This window comes from Parasteatoda tepidariorum, chromosome 7 (genome assembly GCF_043381705.1).
Source record: "Parasteatoda tepidariorum isolate YZ-2023 chromosome 7, CAS_Ptep_4.0, whole genome shotgun sequence".
NCBI lineage: Eukaryota > Metazoa > Arthropoda > Arachnida > Araneae > Theridiidae > Parasteatoda > Parasteatoda tepidariorum.
Window position 1 is genome coordinate 10,309,900 of NC_092210.1, and position 13,334 is coordinate 10,323,233.

Sequence of the window (13,334 nt, forward strand, 5' to 3'; positions counted from 1 at the left end):
ATATATATATATTACGTTACGTTTTTGAAAAGTGCACTTATGAAATTAAATAATTTAAAATAAATAGTAAGTGAAATAAAAAAAACGCGTAATTAAAAAAAAGCAAAATTAATGGAATAAAGTATTTTTTCATTTTGAGGAACCGTAAAAAGAACGTTTCACTCTTATTGGTTTCAATGATTCCTAATCAGTTTTCGTAATGGGTACAACCGCTGCGGTAACTTGTACTGTTTTAATTGGAACAAAATATGCTAATAAGAAACCAAAATAATTCACACAGACTTTCTTTATGGCTCTTTAAAAGGGATCAGAAGTGAGGATTGTGGTGTAAATTTTGACTAGTACGAATCACCGTTAAGTTTATCTGGTTTTCATCAATATTAAAATTTTATATTAAAATTCAACTTTATTATTTTCACTTTATTTTGTAACCTTCGTTGAACAGCCGACCAGATTTCGAGTGTACGACTACTAATGTTCAATTTCGCAGCCTTCTAATTTGAACCAAATTCAGAAGACGAGGGGGAAGTGCTGGGAGGAATTTGCCTTCGTTTTGGACTTTTTAATGGAACTAACTCGCATTTGCGTTACATAGAGAGGAAAACCTCGAAAATCTCCCACGGTTAGCTTCATGCAAGAGGATTCTAACCCATGATTTGTCTACCACTGAGTATGTCTTTCATGAGCACTGTGGTGTGAGCCAGCCATCGCTGGAATTCGAACTCGGTTCACCTCACTGGGAGGCGAATGTTCTATCGCCTGAGGAACCACGGCTCAAACCTTATTAATTATGGCTTTTAAATTATCCAGTATGATATTATTACCTTGCACACATCCAGTTTTGGAGCCAATCCAAGGCAACTAAGAAATAAAACGCGCATTTGTACTTAGCAAGAACGTTCCATAAAATGACCTCATCTTCCTCTATTTATGCTTCTATATTCATATTTTGTAAATATGGCTAACCTGTTAGAAAAATATTTGAAATTATTTTTGAAAGATGCCAGTACGGGAAAGTACATATGAATTTGCTACTCGATTTATATTTCACATTTTGTTTTTTATTCCGTATTTTCTTGAATTTTTATTATATATTTTTTGTTTTATATGTTTTGTTTTGCATTTTTTGCTTAATTTGTTCTTTTTTCGTTTAAAATTTTTTGGCGCTTTTCATATTAATGTATTGATGTGTTTTGGTTTGACTATTTTAATATACTATTATAAAGCACTTTTTTGAGGACATAATCGTGTGAGGTGATGACGAGATTATATCTTTTTTTATTTTGTTTTCCTTTTTTTAATTTTTCAATTTTTCATTTTTTTAAAAATTTTTTAAATACTTTATTTTGTTATTTTTTAAATTATTTCTCCTTTAAAAAATATATATATTCCTTTCAACGTTTTCTCTCTCTGTCTCTGTATATATATGTCTCTGTATATTCAGGTTTAATTAATGATGATTTTTTTTATTCCTGATTGGTTGCTGTCAACTGAAGTATAATCCTAAGGAATCGTAATTAATAATCGTTTTTTGCACAAAGATTATATAAAAATCATATAAAAATAATCATAAAACCTGTACTCCTGTAAACATTTTTGTACATTATTTTGCATATCAATAATGAAGATTTAGGAAATACTTACTAGCAGGCAGGCTGGCATTTCTTTGTACAGTTTTTGATAATCTCATCTGTAGCCGTAATTTCATCTGCAATATTTAAAGTACGTTTAATCAATCTATACTTGTTCGAGGATTACAATCTCTATTCAGCTTTAACAACAATTAAAGAGAAAGATCCCGTGAATAATTTTATAGAAAGACTTTGTTTTAAATAAATGATAATAATTAATAAAAATATATATATATCTATTTATACGGCACGCTAGTTTTTTTATCGATAAGATAACGTCAGTTGAAAGCACTTCCATTGATATTGCAATAAACTTTCGTTACAAAGATTGCTGATATAACAATAACTCCCTCTACTACAAAAATATTTTGTGGTACCGTTGAATTTGATGTTGTTCTCCATTCCATGTTGTGATATCCTCTAACTCTAAAATAATAAACCTCTGTGGAGCGACTTTTTTTAATATGATGTATTATGATATTTTAATTTTTAAATACTGAAAAAAATTCGTATTTTTTTAGTATTTTCTGACAAGAGAATATTCACTGATGATTTTATGCTTGTCCTTTTTACTAATGTTGAAAGGACTATTGTTCAGATTTCAATACAACACCATTTTTTACATAGGTTAAAACCACCCAAAGTTAATGCCTCCCTGAGCTGCTAGATGTTACAGATGCAGCGAATTTAACAGTTTCGAAGTTATGAGCATGTTATGCTTAAATATTTAGACAATAAGGATGAAAGTAATTATAAAATACAATCGATAAAAGTAATTATAAAACCAAACAATACAACTACTAGTCTTGAAGTTATGAATATGTTATGCGTAATGAATAGTAATAAAGGTGATAAATCGGTAAAAGTAACGAAAGAAATAAACAATAAAACTAACAGTTTCGAAGTTATGAGCATGTTAGGCTTAAATATTTAACCTATTGATCTATGAAAGTAACGAAAAAAACTAAACTATAAATCTACAAGTTTCAAAGTCATGAACATGTTATGCTTAATTAATAATAATAAATGCGATAAAAGTAACGATAAAACTAAACAACAAATCTAGCAGTTTCAAAGTTATCAGCATATTTTGCTTAATTTTTAGACGATAAGTCGATAAATCGATAAGTAATTATAAAACTGAAGGATAAAACTATCAGTTTAGGAGTTATGAACATGTTATGCTTAATTAATAATAATAAAGACGATAAATCGATTTCATAAGGCGATAAAAGTAGCGATAAAAATAAACAATAAAACTAACAGTTTCAAAGTTAAGAGCATTTGTTATGCTTAAATATTTAGACGATAAGACGGTACATAATTATCATATATGCATTAATAAGTAAAACTTCAGAGTGATGTTTGCTCTAAAAATCAAGAACAAATAACTTATAACAAATAACTTAAAAATCAAGAACAATTTACTTATTTATGTATTAATACTTACATTCACAAAGCTCTTCTGTATGAGAATAGAAAACGTTGGCTCCAACACATTTGTCCAACGATCTGACAGTGGTCAATTTACAATGTTCAATACACTCCTTTAAAATTTAAAACAATAGTTAATTCATTCTGAAAATGTAGTATTAAATTTACTCAATTAGTGTTTAAGAAGCATTCTTTTAATACGTTATATTAGCACTTTACAAAATTTAGAAGCATATTTTTCACCAGGTTAAAAAATCGCAACTGTTGCCAATGCCGCTGTTTTGGATTGTCAATTTTGCGTTACCATTGCGCAAAAAACTGTAAGACATAATTCGACATTATGGATATGTGTCGAAAAATATACAGAAAATGCGATGAAACCATCTATGTGCACCATGTAAACCCATTTACGTGCGCCTTCTAAAACTATCGATGTGCACCATCCAAAACCATTCATGTGAATCATTTGAAATCATTTATGTGCAACGATTCTGACGTCATATATTACGAATTTCCCTTTAACAGTTCTTTTTCCTGTGGAAGAAAATTTATGGAAGTTTCTTTACGTTCTAAATATTTTTCTTTCTTTATATAAAAAAGGTGATGAAAAATTAGTAAATCATTCTACAAATAATCAAAACTAATATATAAGATGTAAATGTATATCCAAAATAGTATATTTAATGCTTGAAGAATTTGATTGTAAAGCTAAATTTCCTTTTCTTAATACTAATTATTTTTATAAAATTGTCATTAAATGCAGAAAATGAATGTAAATAAAAATATTTTTTACTAATACACTATCTGTGTCGATAAAAACCATAAGCGCGGCCACTGTTTTGGGTGAACAACTTTACGTTACATTTTGCTTTGCTGCGTAAAAACTATAAAACTTATACCCAAAACCTTACGGTAACCTTGTGTTGGAATTATTCTCACGAAAATGTTTGTATTAATAATCTTTTTTTAAATATAGCAAAAATATTATTGCAGTTTCAAACCCTTCATCCTGAAAGGATTAGGAATTATTTCTTAAAGTTTTTTTAAAAAGTATTTTCACTTAGGTAAAATGGTCACTTAGGTCTATAATGACGTTTTAGTTGGCCTCACACTAGCGATAGGATCAAATAGGAGATGGAAGTGTTTCAAAATTGGAAAATATTTTCTCGATTTTATTCTAGGCACAAATGCACATGTTTAAGAAAATGGAAGTAGAAAAATATGAGCCATTTTGTATCAAATTTAGCAACTAAACAAGGAATTTCGTTCTTACTTTTCCTTACTTATTAAAACACTACGCAAATCATTATGGGCTAAGTCCCGGTCTTCGGGTCGGGATCATGACACATGTAACTTCTTCGGCGATGCTGTATTCAGATTTATCATTAAAAAAAAGTGAGTTTTAAAGTGCTTATAGAGTAAGTTTATTACAACGATTATAAGTTTTTAGGTCAAGTGGCAACCTTGTGAGAACAACTATTGACTCTTTAAATCTTTTCAAGAAAGATAAATTCAATAAGATGTTCCAAGTGATTTATGCAAATGGACAAATGGACGATATCACATTACGAATTTATGTTCGTACTGTGTTTATTGCAAATTATTGTTCTTTTTCTTAAAAAAAGAACTATTGTTCTTGTTTTTAGAAAAAGAACAAAAAGATAAATTTAATAAGATGTTCCAAGTGATTTATACAAATGGACGATATCAAATTACGAATTTACGTTCGTATGTGTTTATTACAAATTATTGTTCTTTTTCTTAGAAAAAGAACAAAAAAAGAACAAAAAAGATAAATTTAATAAGATGTTCCAAGTGATTTATGCAAATGGACGATATCACATAACGAATTTAAGTTCGTAATGTGTTTATAACAAATTATTGTTCGTTTTTTTTAGAAAAAGAACTATTGCTCTTTTTTTAGAAAAAGAACAAAAAAAAGAACTAAAAAGATAAATTTAATAAGATGATCCAAGTTATTTATTTTAATGGACGATATCACATTACGCATTTATGTTCGTAATGTGATTATCACGAATTATAGTTCTTTTTTTCTTCTTCTTATTTCTTTTTTTTTTAAAAAAAAGAGCAAAAAAAGAACAAAAAAGATAAATTTAATAAGATGTTCCAAGATCTAAATACTAATATTAAGGTTGTTTTCAAAGGTTTTCCTGTCATAAAGATCAACGTTAATAAAAAAACACATAAAAAAACACACGTTAATAAAAAAGCAACAAAAACATTCCTGTAATTTTAAATTGTAATTGTAAAATAAAAAAGCCTTTGTGATCCAATTTTTGTAATGTTTGAAATGTTATTTCAGCTATACATTCCCAGATGGTAGGCAACCGAAATGCAAACTTTGTATTTTTCATTTTTGGTTGTCATAAAAATGTTGAGTAATTTATCCTTTTTTAAACATAATTGAAATATTAGTATGCGAAGTTTGTTTTCTTAAAGATCAAATAAAGGTATGATAAAAACTTCACAAAATAGGAAAGTCCTATCTTTGTCCAGGTTCTTATTTGTGTTAAAAACTTAATGATCTGACCAATCTTCACTTTTACAGTGTTAACTCAAGTAATCCTACTTTCAGTGATGGTCATAAAATCTAAAATAAACCTTCAGGAGGTGAATTTATTCTAGGTTTGAGAACGTTTTCTATTCTTGATTTGCAAATGATGATTCATCCTTGATATCAGAAAGTTTCTCTACCCTTGTTTTGTAAGGGCAGGCTCAAACCCGAAATAAAGGGGCTGCTTATGCAAGCTTAATGCGAATCTCATACCACGCAAACAAGCATAGTTGAATTAAACATTGTTTCAAATTTGCGTGGTTCATTTTCTAATAATTTATAAACTTTGTTGGGTTTTGTGATAAATGTTGTTACTGACATTAAAATCAATCTTACACTGATGACTGGGTTGTTTTGGAATCACAAAATATACAAAAAAAAATATATAAAGCTAAATTAATTGTTTTTAAAAAATTTTACAAAAAAATTACGTAAGTTATTTGTTTACTATAAATCACGAGCATAGTTTGAAATTAAAATACAGAAGTTGTTCACATTATATCACGAAATAGTACTTTCATATCGTTTAAAATTAAAATAGACAAGTTATTTGTTCACTTTAAATCACGAGATTGTACTGTCATAAAAATACACGAGTTGTTCACCTAAAAACACGCGATAGTAATTTGATACAGTTTAAATTTGAAATACGTAAGTTATTTGTAGACTTTAAATCACGAAATAGTACTAAAATTAAAATACATAAGTTATTTATTCTCTCTAAATCACAAGATAGTACTTTTATATAGTTTAAAGTTAATTCCAGTTCAAGGTAATCAGACAGTGGATTTATGAGCTAACTTAACTTACTGATTGTGTAAGAGGTCCAGTCCCATTTTTTGCTCTCCATGAAGAAACATAGTCGTAGCAGTTGGTGCTGTAAGGTGGTTTAATTCTTATAATTTCATTCTGAAGCAGAAAGTAGCAAAAAGAATTTGTTTTTTATGAAATAATTTTCTAGTTTAATGTCAACTAATATTGAATAAAATCAGTGATTACCAGTGAAACATCACCATTGTATTGCTTTCCTCCTTCCATAACGTATCCCTCTACAAATGGGTTTACTAACTGCATTCTGTTATGAACAACTGCATGCACAATAACTGGATCAAATGTAAAGAAGTAGTCTTCGGGTTTAGTATCAATGATCAAGTATATTTCTAAGGAAAGAAAAATGGGTAAGAACAGAGTTTAACCCGGCCATCCAAAACACAAAACTCTATCAGCAAAAGATTATTAAGTACCCTCCTCTTCGTTAGTGGTAAAAAGTTTAGGTTTTTGTGGTATAAAGGTAAATACTGAAATATCACTGTTGAGACAAATGAGGTTTTTTTTTCTCTGTGTATCTTTTTCCGTTGAATCGATTGAAATCAATTTGGGGAAATAAGTCCAATAGTTTGGAAGTTATAAAGGTTTTATGTTCAAAAAGAATATTTGAGATATGTTTAGAAATGGTTAGATTGTATCAATTTTCACATCTGGCACTGCTGTATAAAAAATGTAACGCCTTATGTACTCTATCAGGCTGAAACTAAAGAAACCATATACGAAGCAGTAAGAAATCTAGAAATGCAGTCTATTTCTAACTTAAACTTATTTAAATTTTTGACATTGCTGCGTAGTTGCTAACTAGACAAGTGAGGTAACATTTAATGTTTATTCTGTTACCCTTAACGATATGAAATGAGGCTTATCGACCAGTTGAAAAATGAATTTGTTCTTTTAAATCAAGAATCTAAAAATTACGGCTATTGAGCCAGAACAGGCTTACAAACATCAACCTTCCGGCCAACTTTTTTGGCTCTATTGTATAATTGAGGCGTTGAACAGCATACCCATTTTTGGGTTTACGGCTATCAATATTCAACTCCACGCCCTTGTAATTTTGAACTCAACTCAGACAAGGACTGCATTGTTACGACCATGGAAAATTGTTTGATGGCATCACTAGCATTTGCGTCAAAGTCATGGAAGGGAAAACCACAAAACCCCCCACGGTTAGCTCCACGGCAAGGGGATCACTGAAAATATTGTACGTTAGCACTGTGGTCGGGGAAAGCTGGGAGCAGAATATGTATCGACCAGCCCACGGTGGAATTCGCTTCTGTGTCATCACATTGGGAAACACGCGCTCTTTTTCCTGGGCCACCAGACTCTGCTTTTTAGCTGCTTGGAAAATTTTTGAAATAGCTATTGCAATGAAAAGGCCATAAATTTTGCTGGAACTTATGAGATCAATTTTGAAAATTGTATTGCTATCCATCACAGAACTCTAGCTGAAATGTGGAGCATTCTAGCATTCTAACCTCAAAATTTTGTAAGTGATCGAAATTTTATAAATCCCACTCCTACATGCACAAAAGCAAATTGCATAAAAATGATTGACATGTCTAATAATTTATTCATTTTCAAATATTTTTTTCAAAATTTTTTTTAAAATTGATACTAGGTTCTTAAAAATTTTTTTTTGACATTTTCTTTTCATGTTCAATCTAATTTTGTAAAATAGATTCATTTCTTTCTTAAAGCTTCTGCATTGCTTAAAAAAAGTCCTCGCATACATCTCAGACAGCAGTGCAATCTTCATTTTAATGTCAGCAACAAGGTTTTCAAATGATTAGCAGATAAACCATACAAGCTTGAAACAGTGTTAAATTTAACTATGCTAGCATACTCGTTTTGAGTTTCTCATTAAGCTTGAATAAACAACCCTTTTATATAAAGAGCGAATCTGTCTTTTCAAAACTAGGCTAAAAAAAACCTTCTGAAATCGAGGTTGAATCATTATTGTCATATTAAGAACAGAAAGCGTTCTCAAATTGAGGATGAATTCTGTCTCTCAAGGTTTATTTTATATTTTATGACCATCACTGAAAGAAAGCTTATTTGCGCCGGTTTTTACATACTTATTTTAGCATTTTAAAAGTGAAGGTGGCCCTGATTATTAAATTTTCAACACAAAAAATGTCGCATTTGAGAGACTGGATAACGTTAGAATGAAAAAAGAAAAAGCTAAATTTTAAAAAATATGAACATTAAGAGATATTTTAAAGCTAGGTTATGCCATGGATTCATTCGTAAATGAAAAAATAATAATAAAAAAGAAACGTTCATAAAATATTTTGAAGACATACTTAACGAATTCGCGTAAATTTCTTCTTCAAAATCCGGTTTTTCTTTAGCTGAAGCAATGGTGATGCAGATATTGGGATAATTTTCAACATCAGTAAAAGGTGTCCCGGTTAAACTGTCACTGTAAGTAATTGAAATCATCTTAACGTGAATGTTATTCAAAATAAAAATATGCATCAAATGTAAATGAGTGTTCATGTAACAGATCAAAAATATTTGAATATATTTTTTGCCGCTCTCACAATATTCAGAAATTCCTATTTGAAATCTGAAAAATTGTAAAAAAGAAATACTTTGTTTTCCTCATGTTTCAAGGTTTTTACATAATTTTTTTTTAAATCTCCTCTACCATGGTATTGGCAAGTTTTTGCTATTTCTCCCCTATAGTATTACATCTTTGTATCCCAAATGGCGGCTCAATTTCAGATAGATGGGCCAGGTTGTTTGGGAAGTAAAGGCAGTCTGTGCACCCTGCTGACCATATTGCCACAATCATGCTGTTGGTCGTGAAGTTGTGAAGCAATAACCTCCATGACTCCCCTCCCTACTTGGCCGAAACGGGCTGTTGCAGCAAACTGGAGAGGTTGAAAAGTCATATTTACCGAAACCATGGTAACAGAAAGGTAAAAATGAGGAGAATGAGGAAATCGTGTAATCTTGAGACACCTATTCTATTTGCGAGGACTATAGCTGGGGTATTTAAACCTTTTTACATTTGAAATTAAGTTTTTTTATTTTTACATAATTAAAAAAAAGAGTCGTGATGGCACTGAACTATTACAAGAAAAGAAATAGTTACAGAAATGCGTTACTTGATTAAAAAAATTGAAATAAGAATTAAATTGAGACCTTAAACGAAGCAAAGTATGGTTTTGTAAGGGCTACAAGGAAACATGTGTCATTTATCATTAAAAACCTTCGCAGGTGGAGAGCTAGGGGTCGTAAATTCGATCCCTAGCTCTCCAGCTTGCCTCATTCATCTCTAGCTCGGCAGCGTGATACACAACCGGCGTGCAGATTAAGTCCGTTACGACTGAAAGTCTATTAGCAGATTGTGTTGTTAAAGTTTTGAGAGAGGTGTTTAAGCTCAGAGGCATAGACCAAGTCACCTAACAAGAGAAAAAATGACATGGAATACCCACCTTGGCCGTTAAGATATAGCTCCCTGTAAAACGAGGCCAGATACTTGGCTATGGTTAGGTGATATTATATGTGCCATTTAAAATAAGGGTCCATTGAATAAAAACATTGTTACAAATTTATAAGTATTTGGTAATGATAAAATAATTTAAAAGCACATGAAAATAACTTACTGTGTTTTTAAATTATACGCAATTTGATTATACTGTGCATTTATGTTATTGAAGTGCATTCTAATGATTAAAAAGGCTTATTTAAAGAGTTATAAACTAGAAAGTTATACACTACATGTTTAAATTTTTGTCACATTTGCCATAGTATTTTTTTAAAATCATCTCCGCAATAGTTTTTAGGAAATATTCTACTGATTTTTGGCATCCTGGGGATACCAATGTATATGAATGATGCCTTCGACCAACTATTTTAATCACTATATTTCCGTTGAATGCCTCCATGGCATTCAACGTGTTAATACACATTACTTATTTCTTACCTGCAACCCTTTGCACTGCGACTACCGTATGCCATCTCGCAATCAATATCCATTTTCGGAAAAAACTCAACAGCTTCGAACCAAGATCTCGAGTCTGTCACCTGATCGTATTCCTCCCTTTTTGGTACCTGCAAATGGGTTCATACTGTTTATTAATTTTTTTTTACTGCTTATTCTTTAAAGAATATACTATTTTTAATTCTAAATATATAAAGACAGGATAATAGGCTTTTTATTTAAAAAACTAAATTCTTTCATGTATTTACAGTAACTAAGTTTAGATTTTAAATGTTTCGAATAAATATTTTTTTTTAAAAAACGACTAGGCTATAAAATTAAATGATGAATAAAAGTTAAAGTGATGGAAATGACGTGAACTAATGTATGAACGAATCGGTAAATTTAACTAATTAATAAATGGGCAAAATCTATCTATCAATGGGTGAATTAGCGTGTTCGTGAATCAGCGAATCAATGAAGAATACTGTAAAAGGACGAAGCGGTGAATGGAGGAAAATCAGCGAGAATGGTTGAAACAGCGAATCTTTTACGTAAGTGGAAAAGCGTATTTTGAATCAGTAAACTGGTGAAACAGTTTATAAATAAAGAATTTAAGTTTTGTAAGCAAAAAACTATTTTGACGACAGTTGTAACATTACAAATTAGCAAACCGGTGAAACAATTTATAAATAAAGATTTTATAAACCTAAAGCTTCTGTGACGACAGTTGTTACACAACGAACCAGTATAGCAGCGTAACTGCTTACAAATAAAGAACCAAAGTCTTATAAACTTAAGGATTTTGTGACGACACTTGTAACACCACAAATCAACAAACCAGCGAAAAGTTCACAAGTAAAGAATTGAAGTTTTGTAAACTAAAAGCTATTTTGACGACAGTTGTAACATTACAAATTAGCAAACCGGTGAAACAGTTTATAAATAAAGAATTAAGATTTTATAAACCTAAAGCATCTGTGACGACAGCTGTAACACCACGAATCAGTATAACAGCGTAACTGCCTACAAATAAAGAATTAAAGTTTTATAGACTTTAATAGGATTTTGTGACGACAGTTGTAACACCACAAATCAACAAACCAGCGAGAAGTTTACAAATAAAAAATCAAAGATTTATAAAAAACAAAAGCTTTAGAGCAACATTCTTAACACCACTTAAGAATGTTATTAAAAGCGAAGTATCATGAATCCATTAAAGAAATTTAAATGCTTAATGCGTACTTACTCCCATTTCTATTGCAGTATAATTACGAGGAGTTCCTTCTACTGCACGAATACTGAAGCAGTACAGGGGATATTTTTCGCAGAAAGTTTTGGGGTTCTCAAAAAATGTACATGATGCATTGCGTTTGGCGCAGAACTTCATTCGACTGAATCTAAACAGAGGAAAAAAAACTTTTAATAAAAGATATTCTTAAAAAAAGTATTCTTAAACTTTACCGAATTCGATAGAATGCATGCTTGAGAATATTTAAATATTTCCCGAAATATGAATCAAAGCTGATATAAGTATAAACATTTTGTATTAATATGCGTGATTTAGTACCGGGTATCCCAGAAATTACTGACTTAAAAAAACAATTATTCGTTTGACGCAGATGGGACACCGGTGTCCTTTTATATATATATATATATATATTTCTTACGGTCTAATAGTAACTATAAAAATCTGTTGGATTATAGGAATTATATTTTAAATATCAATTTAAGAAAAAAGTACTTAGAAATTTTTTTCATTCTTATAAAATTTATCAATAATTAATTTTGTAAATTAAAGAAATTTCAATGCTCAATAATTCTTTCGGATCTAAATGACTGCAAATAAGGCAAATATGAAAAATTATTGTTGGATGTGAGCCGTGCTTTTAAGTATTTACCTTTCACGCAGAAAAAAGCACTAGTGTTTCTATACTGCATCTTATAATCATAAATTGTATAAATGCTAAACGTAATATTTTTCACTTATTTTGACCTAATACAAATTAATACAAAATAATGAAAAAAAAGTATGAAAAATATGCTATAATAAAAGAGACATCAATGTACTGTTTGCTGCCTTCTGCTCAAGAAACCACTAATTGTTCATATCAAATTTAAAAAAACAAACAGTTTTTTTTCTTTACTATACGTTCACCTAAAGATGACAAACTGTAGTTAAGAAACTATAAAATAATATTTTGCGATGAATCTCTGGCCATTAAAACCGCATTGAGCTTTTTCAGACCCATTCTAGTTGCATGGGTCTATGCTGCTTTTGTCCTCCTCCGTGTTGTTGATTATTCTCTTTTTTGTTTGTTTGAATTTACGTCGCACTAGAGCTGCCAGTGGGCTATTGGCGCCGGTCTGGGAAACGTCCCTGAGGATGATCCGAAGACATGCCATCACAATTTAGATCCTCTGCAGAGGTGATGGCACCCCCACTTCGGTAGCCCGACGATCTTCACGCGAAGTCGAGCACTTTACGGTAGAACAGTTTAGCGAGGACCAATACCGCACACTCTCGGTCCCTACACAGACTTATCCAAGTGGTCACCCATCCGCCCACTGTCCACAGTCAGTGATGCTTGGCTTCGGTGGTTGATTATTTTGAAAACACTGTTTTAACTTTTTCAAGCTACCAGCGCCATCTATTTACAAACATAGTATCTGATTTTAAAACTTGAAAAGAATGAAAAGCAGCAAGCCATGCATTATTTTGCTTTTTTTTTTCCGTTTTATTTAATCAATGTTTCATATTATCGTTCATTTTTTGGGAAAGCTTGCTAAATTTAAATGCATTTCAATGCCTAAAGAAATGAAATTCGATGTCAAAAACATCTTGCAAAAGAAGGTAAAAAGTAACATATTTAGAATTTTAAATTGAAAACATATTTTTTTCAAGAGATTAAAAATTTATAAAATAGCTAAA

At 30.5% G+C, this 13,334-nt stretch overlaps 1 protein-coding gene across 1 annotated transcript in view; it reads right to left on the minus strand.

The window, feature by feature from the left end:
• Positions 1 to 11,657, minus strand: part of LOC122270486 (degenerin unc-8-like) — a 27,064-nt gene extending 15,407 nt beyond the window's left edge. The window contains exons 1-7 of the mRNA XM_043047969.1: positions 11,652 to 11,657; positions 10,406 to 10,533; positions 8,775 to 8,893; positions 6,640 to 6,800; positions 6,451 to 6,549; positions 3,082 to 3,178; positions 1,645 to 1,708 (exon numbers count right to left, since the gene is read on the minus strand). Of these exons, the coding sequence (XP_042903903.1) occupies positions 1,645 to 1,708; positions 3,082 to 3,178; positions 6,451 to 6,549; positions 6,640 to 6,800; positions 8,775 to 8,893; positions 10,406 to 10,533; positions 11,652 to 11,657 (674 nt within the window). The remainder of the gene's footprint in view (positions 1 to 1,644; positions 1,709 to 3,081; positions 3,179 to 6,450; positions 6,550 to 6,639; positions 6,801 to 8,774; positions 8,894 to 10,405; positions 10,534 to 11,651) is intronic.
• Between the last annotated feature and the right edge of the window lie 1,677 nt (positions 11,658 to 13,334).